Below are 22,182 nucleotides of genomic sequence, written 5' to 3'. Positions count from 1 at the left end.
AAAAAAAAAAAAAAGTATCATAGTAAGTGAAATGTGAATGTCTATTATGTAATTTCTGTCATTTCCATCTCACGATCTAATACTTTGCTGTTGAAATCTACATTTTGATTTAAAGAAGTTAATCAACATGAGATAACCGCAGCTCTGACCGCAGTACCAGCTGCAAGGGTTATATTGGTATGGTATGTGCCGGCCACTTGATATAATCCAAATATAATAATAAATATACAAATAATAATAATAAAAAAAAAACATGCTATTTACAGAAGAAAATCCCATCATCCCTAGTTTTTGTTTCCAGAGTTGCCGGTTTGTAACAAATCTGAGGTACATCTGTAAGTTTATCTTTGTAAATCATAACGACATTGTGCTTTCAGCTTTCTCTGTAACATAAGCTGCATCTTATCCCTACTTGCTTTAATAGACAGTGACAAAAGAAAGAAAGAAATAAAGGTATGCAATTATTTAATTAAAAAAAAAAATCGTTGCTGTGATGTTTTTCCTCTAACAGCACACCCCTAAGTATTTTATTCCTTACTTATGTGATAAAAACAAACGCCATTTCTGGAGATGTTTACGTCTCCTAAAATCTGGTGAATAATGTTGCTTAAGAAATTTTGATGCGTTTGCTAATATATCATTTTTGCGGTGCAGAACCAGTGTATATCTGTTAAATTTCATTTGCAAACACATTTTTAGCTTTTACAAAAAGGCACTGATGTGGAAAGCTGTTGTTTTTGAAGTGAACAAAACTAGTAGAATAAACTGCAGTGTTCAGTTGTGTGGGTTGTGAGGTATTATTTTGGGACAGAGATGAGTGTGTACGGGTGGAAAGTCTACGCTAGAAACTTCCTCTATCAGAATGATTCTGCAACAGAAAAATATAGTTACATTTTTTTAAAGATATTATTTAGATATTCAAGCTCCACTTTGATGTATAAAAATATAATACTCTCTTCCCATCTAAGTGTGTAGAGGATTTGCATACCTCACGACCCGCGCTGGACCTGTGAGTACACGCAATCATCTTGCACTTTGGGCATCGGGTGGTGGTTTTTGGCAGGGGTGTTAAACACCAGCTCGCCATACTGCACCTCGTCCTCATAACTCTTCTGTTTCTTGTTGCTGCCCCGAGGAACCACAACGGCATACTCCACATTGTCGACTTGAGCTTGGGCTGGACCACAAGAAATAAAATCAAGAAATGAAAAAAAGTCTCATTTTACATATATAAACATAAAGAAAACGTTTCTGTTCTGCAGCCAGAATTTTTTAAAATTCATTTTACATTTACTTTGAGAAAAATAGCCAGACTGGTTTGAGATGCTCAACTGAAAGAAAGTGTGGTAAGCCTTAAAATATGATAGCTCAAACTTGTGGTTGCTGAGCTACAACAGCAGAAGACCACATGTTCCACTCCCATCAGCTTAGGATAGACATCTGAGGCGTTAATGTGAGCAGAATAGCACAGAACCTGGCCACTTCAAGACGTTTCATGTGGTTTTTAATCACACAGGCAGAACAGAACCATACGATAGGTTGCAGTATTACAAATGAAGTGTGCATAAGTATTTTTTATTATTATTATTATTATTATTATTATTATTACTACTACTAGTCTTACATGTCCTGGCTCTTCTCTCCATGGTGTTAGCAGATACATCGGTGACTTGTGCGTACAGCTCCCTGCCGTCCTGAGAAGTAGCTGTCAACAAATTGAACCCACACATCCATTAAACCAGTATTACTCTTCATAGAGATGTAGAAAAGCAACTCAGTAACAAAGCAAGCATCAAAAATCACGAACTTTCGTTAATATTTAAATCTAAAAAGGTTGGAAAAAACATGACCACATGTTTATTGTTGTTTGTTGATGCCAAATGAGCTGGATTAAGTATTTCAGAAACTGAAAGGTCAGGGGTGAGACTGTAAAGTTTACACAGAATGGTGATGTGAGAGAATATTAACTTGTCCTATATGAGGATGACTTCATGCAGCACACTGCTGCCACGTGACTGGCTGAATGGATGACTACACATATGTACAGGCACACACATGTTCCCATTAAAGTGGCAAGGGAGTATACATCATAATCTTGTCTCATCTATTAATTAAAGCCCTGAAAAAGCTGCAAGCTTCTGACCTTCTTTGTTCTTGGAGCCATGCATCCTCTTGAATATGTAGATCGCTACGATGGATAAGATGATCAAAAGCACACAAACTGAGCCCACTGAGAGAATGAGTTCTGCAAGAAGATTGAAAGCAGAAAACAAAACAAAATAAAAAAACAACAGTCACTGAAGGTAGAGTCATCTTCAAAAGAAGTCAAGAGAAATTCAGGCCATGACATAACAGCAACGATGATGATGTCAGTAAGAATGAAAACTAACAGGATTTCAGCTCAGAGGTGTAGAGAGCATACTTGATTTTATTATACAGCCGCACAGAAGAGTAGTACACATGTAGTTCCTCTTTGCTTTAGCAGTACATGAGATGGCATGTACATGTCCAAATTTATTTACTTACTTAGAAACCTTGAGTTACTTATGGGGGACGTGGTAAGAGTTTGATTGCAGATGTTAGTCTCATTGAGGCTTACTGTGGAATTCGTACCATGGCTCTGTGTTGTCCTGTCTGAGGTTTTCCCATCTGTAGTTGTCGTAGTTGTGGGATCTGCGAATGCACATCAGTGAAAATGCTACTATTTTGCATTTGTTTCTAATTTAATACAACTAATAATATTACTGACAACAACTTTGTGTCGAAGCCAGACTCTCTAAAACGTTTACATGAGTTTCCTAGTATGTGTTACGTCCCCTAAATCTTTAATGACAGTGTGCACTCGAGCTGGCACAGGCTCCCCAAGTTGGTGAAAAACCTTATAGCATAGATCAAATCCATCTGCATGCTGTCTGAAGGTGTGCTTCAGTAGAAGAGATTACAGAAAAGAGATCTGTCCAGCAGTTATCAACTATATCACTCATTTAAATGGTGCAAATTCTTGAAAAAATACTGTTCAAGATGTTGTTCATTAACTTTAAATATATTTTCCAGATTTCATCTCAGACCTTTGGAGCCCAGTGGATGTATCTACATGCATTAGTCATTTTTACATTCTGTCCTTCAATAGAAATTTGCCACTAAAGGACCAGATATTATTTGGGGGAGGGATTTCAGCAGAGCAGCGACACTGACATGGCAGTGTGAGTGTGAGAGACATGGCAGTGCTGTAAAAAGTTTCAGACCTCAGTTCCAGTCAATGGCTTCAAGCAAGAGAGATGTGTGTTAAAAGGGTCATTTTTACTTTTTTAGCCTAAAGTTCTGTGTTGTCTTATGTAGGTCTGTGTGTAGCATCAGGATCCTAGAGGAACGTTGTACTGCATCAGCTATATATATGTTCAAAATGACAATAAAAGCTTCTTGACCCGACTTGAACACTGTGGGACCTTATATACTAGTACCAGCATTAAACATCACACACTCTCACGTGTCAGGGTCAGTGCTGAACATTTTCCACTGTGTATAGAAACAAATGGCCAACATTTATAAACTACGTATCTACTAGGGGTGGAGCATAGTGATGATGCTTTTTGTATCTGTATCTGACCATTGTGTTCCTGACCAAGCAGTTACTGAGGATAAATGAATGCTGTACATGTGTCACACAGCACTACACTTTCTGCATATTTCACTGTTCATTTGCACCCACATTTACAGGCCAGATGCCCTTATCCAGAGCAACTCATTTTATAAAACTGAGCATTGAAGGGTTAAGAGCCTTGTTCAGGGGCCCAGCAATAGCTTGGTGGACCTCGTATTTGAACCACTGAACTACCACACGCCTTAACCACTGAGCTACCACCCGAAATTGACATGGAGGAGTTAAAACGTTGTTGTTAATGCTACTCATAAATCATTCTTTATAAAAAACAGACTCACCAGGACATTGGAGGAGTTCAACAGTATCATGGTCACGGCTGACATGATTTTCTACATGGCAGGTGACATTTCCTTGATGGTTTTGTTCCTGTATGTCAATGCTGCTCCCGTTCTTCAGTTGAGGGAGTGTGTTAACATCAGAAGTCCAGCTGAAGCGGAGGTTGTCTCCATCAGCAGAACAGTTCACTTTCACAGTTACAGTGGATAAGCAGCTGTGTGATACTTTCACTGAGGATACTGGAGCTGCAGATTAGAGATTACAAAAATAAAATTATTGCCCTGCTAATATTCCTCATTCCTGCTTTTCTCCAGTCATTTTACAGAGTTAATCTTACTTTACTTCCTCTAATATGCATAAATACTGCAGGTCAGAGGTATGGGTTGCCCAGTTCCCTGTCCCCCTATTTCTCATGCATGTATGTTGATAGTTAAACCTGATGTTTAACAAAGGCAAAGGAAGGATTTATAGCTTGTTATTTAGAGGGCATGCTGTTTCAGGAATTATTGTAGGTGATGTGAATACTGTAAATTATGTAAAGACAAACCTAGATAAAGTTCATTAACAGCATGCACTGAAGTGTTTTATTCCTCTAACACTACACCTGTCAGTTACTTGTGGATTTATTAATTTTTTTAAAAAGTACTTTTTCCTTTTTAAAGAAAATCCATTCATTCATTTACAGCTACACTAATTTGGTTGTAACATCTGGGAAACAACTTTGTTGCTGTTACCAGACGTGTATTCCTGCAACAGAGGTTCTCTCTGAAAACAAAAACAAACATAATTCTTTTTAGAATATACTACATATCTTATTGCAGGTTTTAGCACCACACTGTATTTATACCACAGAATGGTCAAATGCTCGAATCTGATTGGCCAGAAGGTGTGCATTATTTACAGCACAGATAGCCTTGTCTGTTACGTGAAAGTAATGCACTTGTATTACGTTATGTTTCGGCGGTAACAGCTGATAAACAGGGACTTGTACAGTGGATGCTTCACATAATCTACATGTTTTTAAAACTAATACTTATAATTATTTGCGTGGTGAAGTGTTTTTGTTAGGAGATAATGTTTTATGGAAAAAGTCTTGGTTGTAGGACCTCTTTGTGTGTGTGAGTGAGAGAGAGAATGAAGGACTGTTTATTGAAGGTTAGACCAGGAACCAGGAATTAACTCATCTACCTTACTCTAGAACACACCTGCATACACACTTTGCAATTAAACTTACAAAACATGAGATTTTAGAACAAATTATTATATTTTATACGTTTATCAAATCACATGTAAATGTTGTAGTGTGCTGTGTGATGTGATTAGAGGTTGTGTGGTCCTACCTTCAATGTTCACCTGGAGTGTATAATTCCCTTTAAGTTTCCCATCTACATCATAGATGTCTAAAGTGTATGTTCCAGAGTCGCTCCTCTCTGCACTGGTTAGTATCATAGTTTTATTATCATTAACAAACTGCCATCTTGTGAGACGTGGTGTTGGTGTGGGACTTTGGGTTTTTCTATATTTTAAAATGAAACTATTGTTTGTCTTTAGGTCAAACCCATCCTCCCAGGGCATTTGCAGGTGCAGATGTTGTCCCACAGCTACATAACACTGATTACTCTCATTAAAACTACAGACCACATGATCCTGAAACAGCGAACCTGCAGAGGAAGAAAAAAATCATCAGCATTCTGTATTCAATATTATTGCACACTGAAACACCTCTGATCTGTGTAAACTTCATTCCATCATTACACAAGAGCTGGAAGTCAGTACTTAAATAGAGTTTTTAAAATACATGTGCCTTAATGATAAAATGCATTAAACGTGAATTAACTGTTTAAAGAGAACGGTGAAGTCAGTCTAAAAGGAAAGCAAGCAAGCAAGCAAGCAAGAAAGAAAGAAAGAAAGAAAGAAAGAAAGAAAGAAAGAAAGAAAGAAAGAAAGAAAGAAAGAAAGAAAGAAAGAAAGAAAGAAAGAAAGAAAGAAAGAAAGAAAGAAAGAAAGAAAGAAAGAAAAATAACTCATAAATACTAAACTCCTGTATTTTAAGGATTAGCTCTTGAATGTTAAATGTGTGGCGCGGCCGTAGTATGACATATAATTTATTTTGACATCTATAATTAATTAATGTTTAAAAAGCTGATGAGGGATCATCATGAGTATACGCTATACTAAAGTCTCTAAAGACTAGAGACAAGCCAAATACTAAATTATATCAACAATGGAAAAAGCAAAGATTCATTGGCAACCTGATAGACAATGTTGGCCAGTCAAAATTTTGTTGAATTTGCTGATGAATGTTGTATCTAATTTGACTGTTTACTTCACACATTGAATACAAACAAAATGTCTTTCTGTCATGACATTTTGTCCTTAATCTTTGAACATGAAATTCTTTTGAATCTCAAAAAATCTAGTATAAATAACTCATGTTTCCAGAGGACACCTACCCGAGGCAGCTCCTGTGAACATCAACAGGATCCCAAAGACGATCTGCATTTTTTCCCGCCGCGCTAAGTCCAGAGAAGAGAGGTCAAAATATCCAGAAGCCCACAAACCAACTGAAAGGAAATGAACACAGCGCTGTTCTCCCTGAAGCTTTTCACTTGCTGGAGATCTTTACACTTAGACCCACACACATACCTTTAGGTTTTGGGGAAGGTGGCAGACAGGGTGAATGTATTAAATGACAAATAATACTCTTGTGAGGTGAAAAAGAGGAAGTAAGCTCACATTTCTGCAATGCCCACTTCCTGTTTTCTCTCCTACAGAAATGGACAGAATGTAACATTTGGTTTCAACAGAAATTTTGTTTAACGTGTCTGTAGAAAATCCTGTGCACTGAGCCTGTAACGCATTGCATCTATCATCATTTTTATTTTTATGTAAAAATGTCATGCCTTTTCTCTATTTGAAGTTACATTTAATGTTTAATGTTTAAGGTAATGTCACATTCACACCCTGACAGCCTGTTGTAGCAGATATAAAAATAGCTCCCTCTCTATTTTCTCTCTCTTGAACTAAATAAGACCCCCCACAAAACAAAAAAAATATGTGTTGTGTGATTTACTGTTACCCTCAACAAAGGTAAAATTCACACCTTGTGGCGTCCACATCACATTTAAAATATTATTAAAGAAAGCTACTTAATCAAGACTAGACTACAGCTCAGTTTTACTGGGTAAATTAAGGCAGTTTAGTGGATTGGAGCTCTGTTTTTGAATTATCTGCTGCTACAGGACCCATGTCTCATCAGTGGTTTTCCCACGACATAGAGACCATGTTTATTCAAATTTTTGGGGAGAACTTATACACCTGTTTAAGATATTTTAAACCTGTAGTGTTTGCATTTTATTTACAATATTAAAACTCTGTAGCATGTTTTAAAAATGTAGCTTTATGCCGAATGCTTTTTCTTGTTTATGTTTCAAAAATTAAGAGTCTTTTCAGTCATATTTTTTCTACAGAAACCTTTTGGTCAAAATGTTCTGAGAATCAAATGGAATCGAAACCTGAAGCCAATGTCATGTATTGAATTGAATCAAGACTGATAGCATCGTCAAAGCTTTGAAAATGGCATTTATGTTAGAGAGCATTATGTAATATGAGGAAATGAAATGAACGACAGAAAAGCCTAGAATTTGGGGGATGGAGCCCCTTGGTGGTATGTTAGTGAACTGCCTCTATTGGATGCAACTTTTCCTACCAAATATCAGAGAAAGTCTGTTTTGTCCTCTAGGCATCATTAAGGTATGAAGAGCTTCAACACTCTCACTTTCAGCAGCTTATCCACACACAATTGCATTTAATGAATTGGAATGTCCTTTCATATTGAAATACTATCGATTTATTGATCGATACACTAATAGTGATCGATGTGGGATTAATTCGTGTTCATCAGTAACGTACGGGTCTTCAGGGCAGTATTGAAGCTGGAAATTTCATATGTAGCCTGTTTATGGCAATTAAATTAAGTCTGGTATGATTTTTTTATCTTTACTTAAAAAACAAAAATAACAGTAGTCATGCAATCCCTAATCTATGACCACTGTATGACAACAAGGGATCCCTGACACTTTTAGTATCTGGACATGTATCAAGGGCCAATTTTAAACAAGTGTGTGGACTAATGTGTGGAATAAACACCTCCAAGCATGCTGTTAAGTTTTCCATAAGGGAACCATAAGACATCAAAAATATAGTTTAAGTCAAAAAAGAGAGAAAGAAAAAATGACTGGGGACTAATAACTCCAGTGCTATTTGGAGACTATACAACAAATCTGTTCCTATGCGTTCAGGACAGTAGTGTGCCTCACATTATCCACTGATCTGAGTTGATGAGTCACAATTAAACCATTAGAAATGCATTGTGTCACAACCTGAAAATAAAGTTTAAAAAAAGGAAAAAGAATTACTAACACAAAACATAAAGAAGTCAATAAAAACAACCAAAGAAAGCCCAATCATGCAGAAATCACGCCATTCTTCCTCAGGCAGTTAATGTTACAATAAAATAAAGCAGAAGTCCAAAAACAAATCTCAAGGCATTCAGTCAGGGACACTTCAAACGGAGTTTACAGATACACTACTGCATACAGAAAGGCTGTCATTACACTTCTATACAATAATTACAAGAAGACGCCTAACTGCAGGAAAACATAACACCTAATGAGGCGGCTAACCAACAATGACGCAATATCTGGTTGTCAGGTATATTCCCACATAGCAGACGGGTCTGGGCCAGATCTAGCATTAAGCCGGCACTGCCGGCTGAGTTCTTGCATGGCAAGTGGTATGTCAACCAGATGCGGACCAGGTCTGGCAGTGATGGCACTCTTTATATGATGACATGCCAGATGTGGCCAGGTTATGGTTTGGTTTATGTGGTGTGGCCCTGTGCTGGCCCACCTCTGGCCCACCTCTGGCAAACCAGACATGGGCCACCAAAGGGCTGTCATTTTTTGTGGTATGTGGGCCGAGTGTAAGTGCATTGTGTGGGCCAGTTCTGGGCCAGACCTATTTTGCTATCTGGGTTTGTTTGTTTGTTTGTTTGTTTGTTTGTTTGTTTATTTATTAATAAATAAATAAATAAATAAATAAATAAATAAACAAACAAACAAACAAACAAACAAACAAACAAACAAACCTTAATACAGCGGTTCCCAAACTGGGGGTCATAGAATGATTTCACGGGGTCACAAGGCATTTTAAAAACAGCATCAGTATATAGTGATTACAAAAAAATATTCTTTTTTAATATTACAAATAAATATTCAAAAGCAAAATTCTTGTTCAGAACTATTTTGAATACAATTTCGTGAGATATGACATCCCTGTGTGGCAACCGGGGGGGGGGGACTGTTTTCATTTTTTTAAATTACATGTCAAATAAGCCTCTGTTTTAATTTTTGTTTTGAACGATAACTTCAAATACCAAAATGTAAAGCTGGCTCGGTATATAACTAAAACGCGCTATTACATTTGGAAACCGTAAGCGCAGAAATGGATAAATTTGTAAATCTAAAAATGCTCAGGAAATTATGAATTGTTTAGGGGAATCTGAACCTCGACCGTGAACTTCTGCTAAGCCATCAGACTCCTCAACACCTAAAAGTGACCTGAACACACACACACACACACAATATATATCTATGTGTATAGCATCACTTATACAAACACTTTATATGCTGTTTTTGCACATCACAGTTTTAACGCTGCCAACAACTGCTGCATTTGCATGTGTACATATGCTAAAAAAATCTGAGTGTAAAGAAGTTCAACAGAAAGGATTGATATTTTTGGAAGTTTTTTCCTCCGGACAGCTTTTTAGTTAGTACTGTTATATATGATTTAAGTGGGCAACGGTCTAAGAAACAACAAACAAGAAAATGGAAGTCCATCCATCCATCCATTGTCTATACCCGCTTTATTCCTAATTAGGGTCACCGGGGTCTGCTGGAGCCTATCCCAGCGCACATCGGGCGAAAGGCAGGGATACACCCTGGACAGGTCGAAAATGGAAGTCATGTAAGACAAAAGAAAAGGCATAAAAATCACAGCAATCATGATGATGCAAAACTGTGTGATATAATAGATCATAATGAGAAGAAGAAGAAGAAGAAGAAGAATGCAGTAAGAAATATAGATTGTACCTTTACATTTGTGTTCCTGTTCATTTATTTGTGATTGTCTCTAGAACCTGGGTAAATCAGCATCACAATTTGACATTTACACGCCATGTAAACTATTATCACTCCTCTCTAAGAAAAATACAGAAAAGGGGCCCTAAAAGGAAGCCCTTTTTACTATGCTAATGTCTATTTTCTAACATAATGCTCAATGTGAGAATCCTATCCTGACTTATGGTTTAGTTAATGTCTGTTTTTGTCTTTCATGATTTTGTAAATTAATGGTCATAGTTATATAGACATTATAGGAGATTCTGATGATGTTTTAGAAATGTGAAATGTGGTTTAAAATTAAACTTGTGTTTTTTGTAAACAGTTTGGTATTGATGGAGAGCGATGGTGACTGCTTCTTCTGTTCTTAATGCAGGTTTACAGAGCTTTCTGATCTGTGGAAGGAAATGACACTCAGGTCACCTCTGCAATTACATCATCACAGAAGCTACTCATGCTCTCCTGTCTTTACATTTTGAGATACTTGTATATTGTAAGGACGCGCTCGGGGCAGGTGTAGTAGAATCCATATGCAGATCTTTATTCACAAAACGGCAGGCAAGAACCGGAATCGATATGGCTAAGCGAAAGGGTCAAAAACCGGAAAATCAAGAACTAGCGAACAGAAACCAAAACCGCAAAACCGAGACTCGTAGAAAAACAGTAACAGGCAAAGATCATACACGTAGCAGGCAATCAACAAGGCTTGGTAAGTAATCCACTAGAGAGAACAATACTTCGCAGAGAACAATAGGCAGCGTGCTGCTTAAATACCCGAGTAAGACAGGAAGTGAGTTTGCAAATGTCAATATTCGGGTGATGGCTCCCTCTGGCGCTCTGGTTCTGCAAGCATCGTTACATATATGGACTATTGTGCCTATTTTCTAAGCTAGTATTAATGTCTTACTATCAAATGTTCTCTGGTTGCTGTAGATTCTGGTGTAGATGTAAAATCCTCCTACTAACAGTGACAGCAGGATGATGACACAATGCAGACACAAACACCATGAAACCTGAGAGAGAGAGAGAGAGAACCAAAAAGTTATGGGACATCACAAACGCCTGCCCGTTCCTGTTGTACCTGTGGCCTCTTTCACTCATTATAAATTCAGTCGATTTGTAGTCTTCTTTGTTTTCTCACAATATTTCTAAACTGTTACACATCACTCTCTGTGTTTTGTTAACCTGCCCCAAGCTCAAGTTTGTATCGTGAGTAATACACATTTCATGTGACACATGTCTTGTACATCATCACTCTACTCTAAGTAATCATTAGTTGCAAAATTAGCACAGAATAAAGAGGAACTGCATGAAATAAGAAACCTACCAATATTAGACTGGGTGAAACTGGCCTCTGTAGAAAAAGAAGACTTAAGGTTAAGAGCAGTGGTGTAATGCAGGGTATACGGCGTATACCCACTTCTTTATCAGTCGGCTTTGCTTATACCCAATTCTAAATCCCCTCTGATGCGCATCATTCAGTTGTGTCCTGCATTAGCGAAAATTATGAAAGATCATCACATGAGTAGCTAATCCAATTAAATTGTGAATAAATGCAACTATTCCCTAAAAACACCCAGTAAATACAGCGATGCATTCAGGACCGGGACGCTGACTTCCCTTGAAATATGATAGCAACCGTCCCACCCCTGACAGTCTGACAATGCCCAACGCTATTGGATCAGAGCATTGTCAATCATTAACTGATTCGCTGCCTGTCATTTTAGCAATGTTCAACGCTTTTTCAATTAATGAAATTAATAAGAAGGATGAAGCGAACTACTCAAACAAAAATTTGTTTTCAGAATTACAAACGACCTCACAGTGCTACATCTGTGCTGTAGCCAGCAGCTCAGGTAACGATAGTGATGTAGACAGCAGCACAGCTAACATCAGCGGTTCCTCCCCCACCCTGAGAGAGGGTGCTACAGTGACAGAGATGCTGCCTCTTCAGCTAAAGACGTTAACCAAGGTGAGGACTTTTTAATAACAGGACCTTATAAATTATGTTAACGTGTCAGGGCTCGAAATTACTATTTGCCCGTCATTGTTATTTGCTGGACCACTTTAAAAAATTTTGGGGGCATAAATTAAGAGTATACCCACTTCTCCAGGGACCTCTACACCACTGGTTAAGAGTAAAATAAAAATTAAAAATATCGGCTTGAGTCACATAGCGCCAGGTTAGATGGATGTTAGAAAGTACGTAGTCTCTAGACTTTGATTTGTGAACGTAAAAACCAACTTCAGATTATGAACTTGACAAATTATTTTTGCTTCTTTGATTCATTATTTAAAAAAGACTGACCGAGACGTGGAACGTTGCACACTACTGATGTCAGTTTCTACATGGCAGGTGACATATCCATGGTTTTGTTCCAGCAGCAAACTGCTGTTTCTGTCCTCTAGTTGAGTGAAGGACTTTAAATCAGAAGTCCAGCTGAAGCACAGGTTGTATCCATCAGCAGAACAGGACAATGATTCCAGGGGACATGCAGCTGTATGACACTTTCACTGAGAACACTTCAGCTGCAGATTTGAGACAAACACCTCAGGATGAATTATCACATAATGTTCATGAGCAATTTGGCTACATTATAGAGAGTTTCTTATACTGTAGGTTGAGAGCTTAGTGCCTTAAGTGTTTTGTCGTTTTTTGTTAAACTACCTATCAATTCGATCCTTAAATCTTGAGCTTGACATTTTTATCATTCATTTATATTATTTTTATTTCAGATGCAGCTTCAAGCAAGAGTCATTGGGTCATCAGTGGGTAGCTCTGTGTTGTTTTGTAGCTATATTGTAGCTATCTTGAATAGTTTGTGCTTGTATTCTCTGTATTTTCTCAGAATAAATATTCTGTTTATATTTAAGAATATTTAAAAAATGAAAAAAAAAAAAAAAAAAATCCACTTTCCAAGATCCCAAAGAGGACATGGATTTTCATTTCATCCATAGCAGTCCCCTCGCTCTCTCTTTCTCTGTCTACTAGCTAGATATCTTATTCATGAGTAATAAAAAATTCCAATGACAAAGTAAAGCTCATTTTATATCAATAATATCACTGTCCTGTCAAACTGATAGAAATAAACCAGAACAATCCCAGATTCTTATTTAATACAGTGGCTAAACTAACAAAGCATCAGATTTCTTGAGAGAGTATTTCAGCACAGTTTAGTAGTGAGGATTTATAAATTTCTTCACTAAAAAAATTGATAGTATCAGGAACAAAATATTGGATGTTCAACCATTGACGGCATCCGGTGATCCAGACCAGCCTATAGCTCCACATTTAAAGCTACAGTGCTTTACCAGCATAGGGCAGGAAGAGCTAGTTAAACTTATCACCACGGCTAAATCAACAACATGTTTGCTAGATCCAATTCCAAATAGATTGCTGAAAGAAGTGATACATGCAGCTGGAGAGCCTCTTCTCAATATTATTAACTGCTCGTTATATATCTAGGTCATGTCCCAAAATCTCTCAAGTTAGCAGTTATTAAGCCTCTTCTTAAGAAACCGAAACTAGACCCTGATGAAATATCAAATTACAGACCGATTTCAAACCTTCCATTTATATCTAAAATATTAGAAAAAGTGGTGTCAGCCCAATTATGCTCCTTCCTACAGGAAAACAATATCCTTGAAGAATTTCAGTCAGGTTTCAGGCCCCATCATAGCACAGAATCTGCACTAGATAAAATCACTAATGACTTGCTTTTAGCTTCGGACCAAGGCTGCATCTTGATTTTAGTCTTGCTTGATCTTAGTGTTGCATTCGACACTATAGACCATAATATCCTCATAGATCGCTTACAAAATCACACAGGTATGCAGGGACAGGCATTAAAATGGTTTAGATCCTACCTGTCAGATCGATACCACTTTGTAGATTTAAATGGAGAACTGTCCAGTGTAGTGCCAGTGAAATACGGGGTCCCACAAGGGTCAGTTTTAGGACCTCTGCTTTTCTCAGTATACATGCTTCCATTGGGTAACGTCATTAGAAGGCATGGGATTAGTTTCCATTGTTATGCCGATGATACCCAGTTATATATTTCATCAAAATCAGATATCTATGTATCTAAAATATCTAATTTGTCTAGACTAACTGAATGTGTTAAAGATATTAGAAATTGGATGACCATTAATTTCCTATTATTAAATTCTGATAAGACACAGATATTACTTATTGGCCCAAAAACCAGTACACAGAAGCTCTCGCAATTCAGCTTGCATCTAGAAGGATGCACTGTTACTACTAGCTCAACAGTGAAAGATCTGGGCGTAATATTAGACAGCAACTTATCCTTTGAAAATCATATTTCCAATACCACAAAAACAGCCTTTTTCCATCTTAGAAATATTGCCAAGCTTAGGAACGTTTTATCTGTATCTGATGCAGAAAAACTAGTTCATGCATTCATGACCTCCAGACTGGACTACTGTAATGCATTACTAGGTGGTTGTCCTGCATCTTCAATAAACAAGCTACAGTTGCTAACCCTAACCCTAGTCCAGAATGCAGCCGCCAGAGTTCTTACCAGATCAAGAAAATTTGATCATATAACCCCAATATTATCATCCCTGCACTGGCTACCTGTTAAGTTTAGAATTGACTATAAATTAGCACTACTTATGCACAAGGCTCTAATTGGTTTAGCTCCCACCTATCTATCCAGTCTTCTAACACGTTACAATCCACCACGCTCTTTAAGATCGCAAAATTCCGGACTTCTAGTAGTTCCCAGAATATCAAAGTCCACAAAAGGGGGTAGAGCGTTTTCGTATTTAGCTCCAAAACTTTGGAATAGTCTTCTCGACAGTGTTCGGTGCTCAGACACAGTCTCCCAGTTTAAATGTAGACTAAAGACTTATCTCTTTAGCCTGGCATACATTTAACACATCCCATAACCTTGTGCTCCAGTACATCTGATTAAATGCACATTATCATCTAGTACTGCTAATATTATGAACAGCAGCTATGCTAATGCTGTTCCATTGTTTCCCTTCTTCTACCCATCCCGAAGCATACAGAGACTGTGCCGGCTCCAGTGGCATCCGGAGATGGACCAGCTCCAGCCGGGTTCTGCTTGTGGGGATTGGGATATTCAAGCAGCGCTGTGGACAACAACCTCCTTATTGATTTACATAACATTCTACACATGCTGTATCTGCATCACACAATTGTCACCCAAATGAGGATGGGTTCCCTTTTGAGTCTGGTTCCTCTCAATGTTTCCTCTTACCATCTAAGGGAGTTTTTCCTTGCCACAGTCGCCTCAGTCACCTCAGGCTTGCTCACTTGGGATAACATCTAGGACTGTTTGTCTGTTTGTCTGTTTATATGTTTGTTGTTTTCTTATGTCGTTTCTCATGTAAAGCTGCTTTGAGACAATACTCTTTGTTATAAATACTCTTTGTAAGCGCTATACAAAAATAAATTGAATTGAATTGTTCTGAGAATTAGAGGAAGTACCACAGATTTTTTTTTGGTGTTGGACAGAATGTTAATCAAGACCATTGAAGAGTTCTTACTATTTTATTCTAACAACAAACAGCTATCAGGAAATCAGGAACATGTATGTCTTTATTAGCTTAAGATGTTTAAATGTATGCACTTGCTCCCTTGACTTGTCACTGATTCATCACACTGAGGCTTGGATCATTTGTTAGAGGAAATAATTACAGTTATTTGGCTGGTTGAGAAATAAAAACCAGGTTGTGTAGGTTTCATCATGATCACAGAAGTTGGACCATGATATGATCGTGCCACTGCAGTAACTCGGGGTAGAATAGTAAACCATGATCTCTTGAGCAGGAGCCTTTCCCAGAGGACTCAAGATGAGTGCACAAGATGCTGGACAGTCTGGACAAGGTAGTAACCCATCACAGGGCACAAACACACACATACTACCTAGACAGTTTAAACAATTTAAAGGAGATTTGTGCAATGTCTTTGTGGTCAGTCATTGCCCTTCTTGATGGTGACATTCTTCTTGCCACTGTTCCTCCTTAACTGTATGCTACAGTATATACAGACCATAGAACAGTCTAGATCATGTGAATGTTTAGGTGTGTTAGATTAAAAAAATACAAAAACTATTTGAGTACAACTCAAACAATTTTTATTTCAGCATCCACACATATAGGACATAGGACATAGAAATTGGATTTACATTTCAAATATTTAGTGTGTTAAATTGTTGCTATGATTTTAATAGTAACATCAAAGCATTAAATTGTTGTTAGAATATTAGGAGTAAAACATAACAAATGAAATTAGCACTCAATAAGGAATCTGCAGGAATCATGAAGCTGATTTAGTTATTGAAAGTCTAGATGTGGACTGAGAAAGTGAATTTATTTTCTCTATTAAGCATCAGTTATAGTTACATTTTAATTATGTTTCAGTCTGGATGAGTGATGGTTGCCCGTATAGAGGAGATCAGCCACTGTCTGACTCTTCTAATCCTGGTCCAGGTTTACGGTCCTGGTTCCTGGTCCTGAGTTTTGGATGGAAAAAATAAAGCTCAGGTGATCAGCTGTAGACATTACATCAGCTTTAAACATTCAATTTTCTAGTTTTTCTTCTGTTTTTATATGTCACATACTTTATTTTTCAAAATGAACTTTGGTAATAAGTTAATTTTTCTAGCTAGCAAGTATTAAAGTCTTACTCTTTGGTGTCCTCTGACCTTCAAGGGCCATGTGAACACAAACTCAATCATCAAATCAGAGAGAGAGAGCTAGCGAGATGTCAAATGTCACAGAGATCAAACACATGATTGGCTGATTAGATAACTAAGAATAAAGTGGATGGTAAAAGTAAGTAGGAACCTGCTGGACAATAGTGTTAGTAATTTTTTATTTCGTTGTCTGTACCGCTTATCCGATCTATCCTCTGGGAGCCTGTGCCTATCTCAGGTATCATCAGGCATCAAGGCTGGATGGAGTGCCAACCCATCACAGGGCACACACACACTCATTCACTCACACTATCACATACTATGGGCAAATTAGAGACGCCAATCAGCCTAGAAGCATGTCTTTGGACTGTGGGAGGAAACCCACCAAGCACGGGGAGAACATGCAAACTCCACACATACAGTGAGCAGGAGCGAGACTCTAACCCAGGACACAGGAGGTCACTAAGCCACTAAGCCACCATGCCGCCTAATGTTAGTAATATTTATTATTAAACAATGATGAATATTTACATTTTGTACATTCATAAAATAGCTTGTAGTGTGCTGTGTGATGTGATTAGAGGTTGTGTGGTCCTACCTTCAATGTTCACCTGGAGAGTAGAACTGCCTTTATTTCTCCCGTCTACATCATAGATGTTTAAAGTGTATGTTCCAGAGTCGTTCCTCTCTGCACTGGTTAGTATCATAGTTTTATTATCATTAACAAACTGCCATCTTGGGAGACGTGGTGTTGGTGGGGAACTTTGGGTTTTCCTATATCTTAAAATTAAACCAGTGTTTGTCTTCAGGTCAAACCCATCCTCCTAGGGCATTTGCAGGTGCAGATGTTGTCCCACAGCTACATAACACTGATTCCTCTGAGTAAATCTACAGACAACATGATCCTGAAACAGTGAACCTGCAAAGGAAGAAAAAATCATCAGCATTCTGTTAATATTATTGCACACTGAAACACTTCTGATCTGTGTAAACTTCAAAACTTTGTGTTTATCTTCTATGCTTGATTTACTTTTTTGCTGAATTTTTATTGGAAAAAAAATGTCAGACAAACTATATTGATAACAGCATCAGTGATTATCTGATAAATAAATGATATTCCAGCAAACTGTTGTTTTTCACTGGAAATTGTTTTCCTTTTGAAATTATCACCCCCCCCATATCATCCAAAGACTAGAATTTTAATTATATACAAAGCAAGAAAAATGACACAAAACAGAGGATGTGCCCTTTGAATAAACTCATAAAAATTCAATAAAAAATGTATTTAATGTTGTAGAATTATATTGTAGTAGCATATCGTCTTTTAGTATTGTGATTCACTATTTTTGTATTTTGTATTTGTATTATTTTAGACTCCTTTAAAACTACACGTTAACACTAACAATGGAAAAGAAAAGCCTGCACAGGATTAAGTACTAGGATCAATTCTGCATGTCAACATGTCATTTTTAAAAAATACTGTATATTAGACCATTTATTGCTTGTGGAACATTTGTTTTTTCTAAGGATTTTTTGTCCTTCAAATATCATTTGACTGGCATTCCGAGAAAAAAACAACTATACATTTTGTAATTTTGGAATGCAGGGAGTGTTCAGTAAAAGACAACTGAGATGTACTGACTGAGATGAACTGGAATTGTAAAGAGAAATCAAACTTTGTGAAGGAGCAGTCATGATTATATAAGACTGTATATGACAACAGGCTGTATTAATCAAGGCAGTCCTCAGGCAAAATGGGGATCTGGCTGTTTTGTGTCTGTATTTACAAACTGCTCCATTGGATTTTTCTTCATCAAATCATTCTTTATAAAAGACAGACTCACCAGGACATTGGTGTTGTGGTCACGGCTGACATGATTTTCTACGTGGCAGGTAAGATTTCCTTGATAGTCTTGTTCCAGTATGACAGTGCTGGTCCCATTCTCCAGTTGAGGAAGTGTGTTAAAATCAGAAGTCCAGCTGAAGTGGAGGTTGTCTCCATCAGCAGAACAGTTCACTTTCATGATTCCAAGAGACAAGAAGCTGTATGACACTTTCACTGAGGACACCTGAGCTGCAGATGAGAAAAACAATTCAGAATAAATTACTAAACACATTATCAAAACAAAAATGAAAAACAAATCAGAAACACAACATAATCTCAAAAACAGAAAGAGGTAGAGGAAGCATGACTTTTTATCACTGTCTAATAAAGATTAAAATTTTAACATCAAACACACTAGATTTTTTTTTGTGAAAGTGAGTATGTACGTTTCTGCATTTTTGATTAGATAACGCAACATTTGTATGAATAAAAACTAAAATATAAGACAAAACCTTGAGAGAGACTATAGTGTGGATGAATGTTTATATTTTATAGATTTATGAAATAACTTGTAGTGTGCCGTGTGATGTGATTAGAGGTTGTGTGGTCCTACCTTCAATGTTCACCTGGAGAGTATAACTGCCTTTATTTCTCCCATCTACATCATAGATGATTAAAGTGTATGTTTCAGAGTCGCTCCTCTCTGCACTGGTTAGTATCATAGTTTTATTATCATTAACAAACTGCCATCTTGGGAGACGTGGTGTTGGTGGGGAACTTTGGGTTTTTCTATATCTTAAAATTAAACTAGAGGCCTTCAGGTCAAACCCATCCTCCTGGGGCATTTGCAGGTGCAGATGTTGTCCCACAGCTACATAACACTGATTCCTCTGAGTAAATCTACAGAAAACATGATCCTGAAACACTGAACCTGCAGAGGAAGGAAAAATCATCATCATTCTGTTGATATTATTACACACTGAAACACACTTCTGATCTGTGTGAACTTCAAAACTGTGTTTATCTTCTACACTTGCTTTACTTATTTGCTGAATTTTGATTGAAAAAAAAATGTCAGACAAACTATATTGATAACAGCATCAGTGATTACCTGATAAATAAATGATATTCCAGCAAACTGTTGTTTTTCACTGGAAATTGTTTTCCTTTTGAAATTATCACCCCCCCCCATATCATCCAAAGACTAGAATTTTAATTATATACAAAGCAAGACAAATGACACAAAATAGATGATGCACCCTTTGAATAAACTCATAAAAATTCAATAAAAAATGTATTTAATGTCGTAGAATCATATTGTAGTAGCATATCGTCTTTTAGTATTGTGATTCACTATTTTTGTATTTTGTATTTGTATTACTTTAGACTGCTTTAAAGCTACACGTTTACACTGACAATGGAAAAGAAAAGCCTGCACAGGATTAAGTACTAGGATCAATTCTGCATGTCAACATGTCATTTTTAAAATATTCAGCTCTGGAAAAAAAATAAGAGACCACTGCTCAATCTCCAGATTTGAACCCTATTGAAAACCTCTGGAAGAGGAAGATGGATGGTCACAAACCATCACGTAAAGCTGAGCAGTTTGCTTTTTGCAAAAAGAGTGGTATAAAGTTCCCCAACAGCAGTGTGAGAAACTGGTGGAGAGCATGGAGCCCAAACGCATACAAATCGGGGTTATTCCACCAAATACTGATTTCTTAATGTTATTTAGCCAAAGCATTTACACTATTTGTTTACAAATTATTTGCATTTTGTTTTATTTGAGTTATTAAAGCTCTGCAAATACTGCATGATCTTGGGTTATTTTAATGTGTTGTCATTTCCTTTAAATATACACTCTAAATAACAATAGTTATATTTTAAATTTAGGAGAAATATTATCAGCAGTTCACAAAAAATGAAACAAAACTGTTCATCTCACCAATACATGAACCTGTAAGAAAAAAACACAAGAAACTGATTATTTTGCAGTGGTCTCTTATTTTTTTCCAGAGCTGTATATTAGACCATTTATTGCTTGTGAAACATTTGTTTTTTCTAAAGATTTTTTGTCCTTCAGATATCATTAGACTGATGAAGGCATTCCAAGAAAAAAACAACTATAAATTTTGTAATTTTGGAATGCAGGGAGTGTTCAGTAAAAGACAACTGAGATGATGGGTGCAAGTGGGTCTAGTCACAAGTGTGTGTGGAATTGTAAAGAGAAATCAAACTTTGTGAAGGAGCAGTCATCTTGGGAGTCAACTGCCATCTTGGGAGATGTGGTGTTGGTGGGGAACTTTGGGTTTTTCTATATCTTAAAATTAAACTAGAGGCCTTCAGGTCAAACCTGTCCTCCTGGGGCATTTGCAGGTGCAGATGTTGTCCCACAGCTACATAACACTGATTCCTCTGAGTAAATCTACATGTGCTGTGTGATGTGATTAGAGGTTGTGTGGTCCTACCTTCAATGTTCACCTGGAGAGTATAACTGCCTTTACTTCTCCCATCTACATCATAGATGTTTAAAGTGTATGTTCCAGAGTCGCTCCTCTCTGCACTGGTTAGTATCATAGTTTTATTATCATTAACAAACTGCCATCTTGGGAGAAGTGGTGTTGGTGGGGAACTTTGGGTTTTTCTATATCTTAAAATTAAACTAGAGTTTGTCTTTAGGTCAAACCCATCCTCCCAGGGCATTTGTAGCTGCAGTGGTTGTCCCACAGCTACATAACACTGATTCCTCTGAGTAAATCTACAGACAACAGGATCCTGAAACAGTGAACCTGCAGAGGAAGAAAAAATAATCATCATTCTGTTAATATTATTACACACTGAAACACACCTCTGATCTGTGTAAACCTCAAAACTGTGTGTTTATCTTCTTCTTGCTGAATTTTGATTGGAAAAAAATGGCAGACAAACTATATTGATAACAGCATCAGTGATTATCTGATAAATAAATGATATTCCAGCAAACTGTTGTTTTTCACTGGAAATTGTTTTCCTTTTGAAATTATCACCCCCCCCATATCATCCAAAGACTAGAATTTTAATTATATACAAAGCGAGAAAAATGACGCAATATTGATGATGCACCCTTTAAAATAAACTCATAAAATTTCAATAAAAATGAATTAAATGTTGTGGAATCATATTGTGGTAGCATATTGTCTTTTAGTATTGTGATTAGATATTTTTGTCAGATTGCTTTAGACTCCTTTAAAGCCACATGTTAACACTGATGAGCCTGCACAGGATTAAGTCCTAGGATCAGTTCTGCATGTCAGCATGTAATTTTTAAAATATACTGTATATTAGACCATTCATTGCTAATGGAACATTTGTTTTTTCTAAGGATTTTTCTCCTTCAAATATCATTTGACAGATGAAGGCATTCAGAGAAAAAAACAACTATAAATTTTGTAATTTTGGAATGCAGGGAGTGTTCATTAAGAGATGACTGAGATGATGGGTGCAGGTGGGTCTAGTCACAAGTGTGTGTGGGCATTAGCATTATGTTAATATCATTACACTGAAATACAA

At 37.0% G+C, this 22,182-nt stretch overlaps 1 protein-coding gene across 3 annotated transcripts; it reads right to left on the bottom strand.

Annotated features, from left to right (window-relative positions):
- LOC131344321 (uncharacterized) lies at positions 1-17,516 on the bottom strand. Of its 3 annotated transcripts, XM_058376525.1 has the most exons (8): positions 6,391-6,668; positions 5,278-5,598; positions 3,940-4,182; positions 2,527-2,673; positions 2,144-2,245; positions 1,625-1,705; positions 989-1,177; positions 1-868 (listed from the first exon to the last, which is right to left on the bottom strand). In XM_058376525.1, the coding sequence occupies exons 1-7, from the start codon at positions 6,437-6,439 to the stop codon at positions 990-992; spliced, it is 1,131 nt and encodes a 376-aa protein (XP_058232508.1). In that variant the 5' UTR covers positions 6,440-6,668; the 3' UTR covers positions 1-868; position 989. The 3 variants fall into 3 exon arrangements, with proteins under 3 accessions (XP_058232508.1, XP_058232515.1, XP_058232525.1); XM_058376532.1 differs by having other exon boundaries at positions 1-1,177; positions 2,614-2,673; XM_058376542.1 differs by lacking the exons at positions 5,278-5,598; positions 6,391-6,668 and adding an exon at positions 17,407-17,516 and having other exon boundaries at positions 1-1,177.
- Between the last annotated feature and the right edge of the window lie 4,666 nt (positions 17,517-22,182).

Source organism: Hemibagrus wyckioides, linkage group LG02 (genome assembly GCF_019097595.1).
Source record: "Hemibagrus wyckioides isolate EC202008001 linkage group LG02, SWU_Hwy_1.0, whole genome shotgun sequence".
NCBI classification, from domain to species: Eukaryota; Metazoa; Chordata; class Actinopteri; order Siluriformes; family Bagridae; genus Hemibagrus; species Hemibagrus wyckioides.
The sequence above is the reverse complement of the archived record's forward strand: the minus strand, read 5'-3'. Positions and strand labels throughout refer to the sequence as shown.

Bases quoted from the DNA above. Each gene is read 5' to 3' on its own strand.
- LOC131344321 (XM_058376525.1), bottom strand. From the start codon at position 6,439: ATGCAGATCGTCTTTGGGATCCTGTTGATGTTCACAGGAGCTGCCTCG. The intron at 2,674-3,939 runs GTGAGTCTGTTT...GTGCATTCGCAG, and splicing joins TGAACTCCTCCAATGTCCTG to ATCCCACAACTACGACAACT. The intron at 2,246-2,526 runs GTAAGTAAATAA...ATCTTCTTGCAG, and splicing joins AAGTAACTCAAGGTTTCTAA to AACTCATTCTCTCAGTGGGC.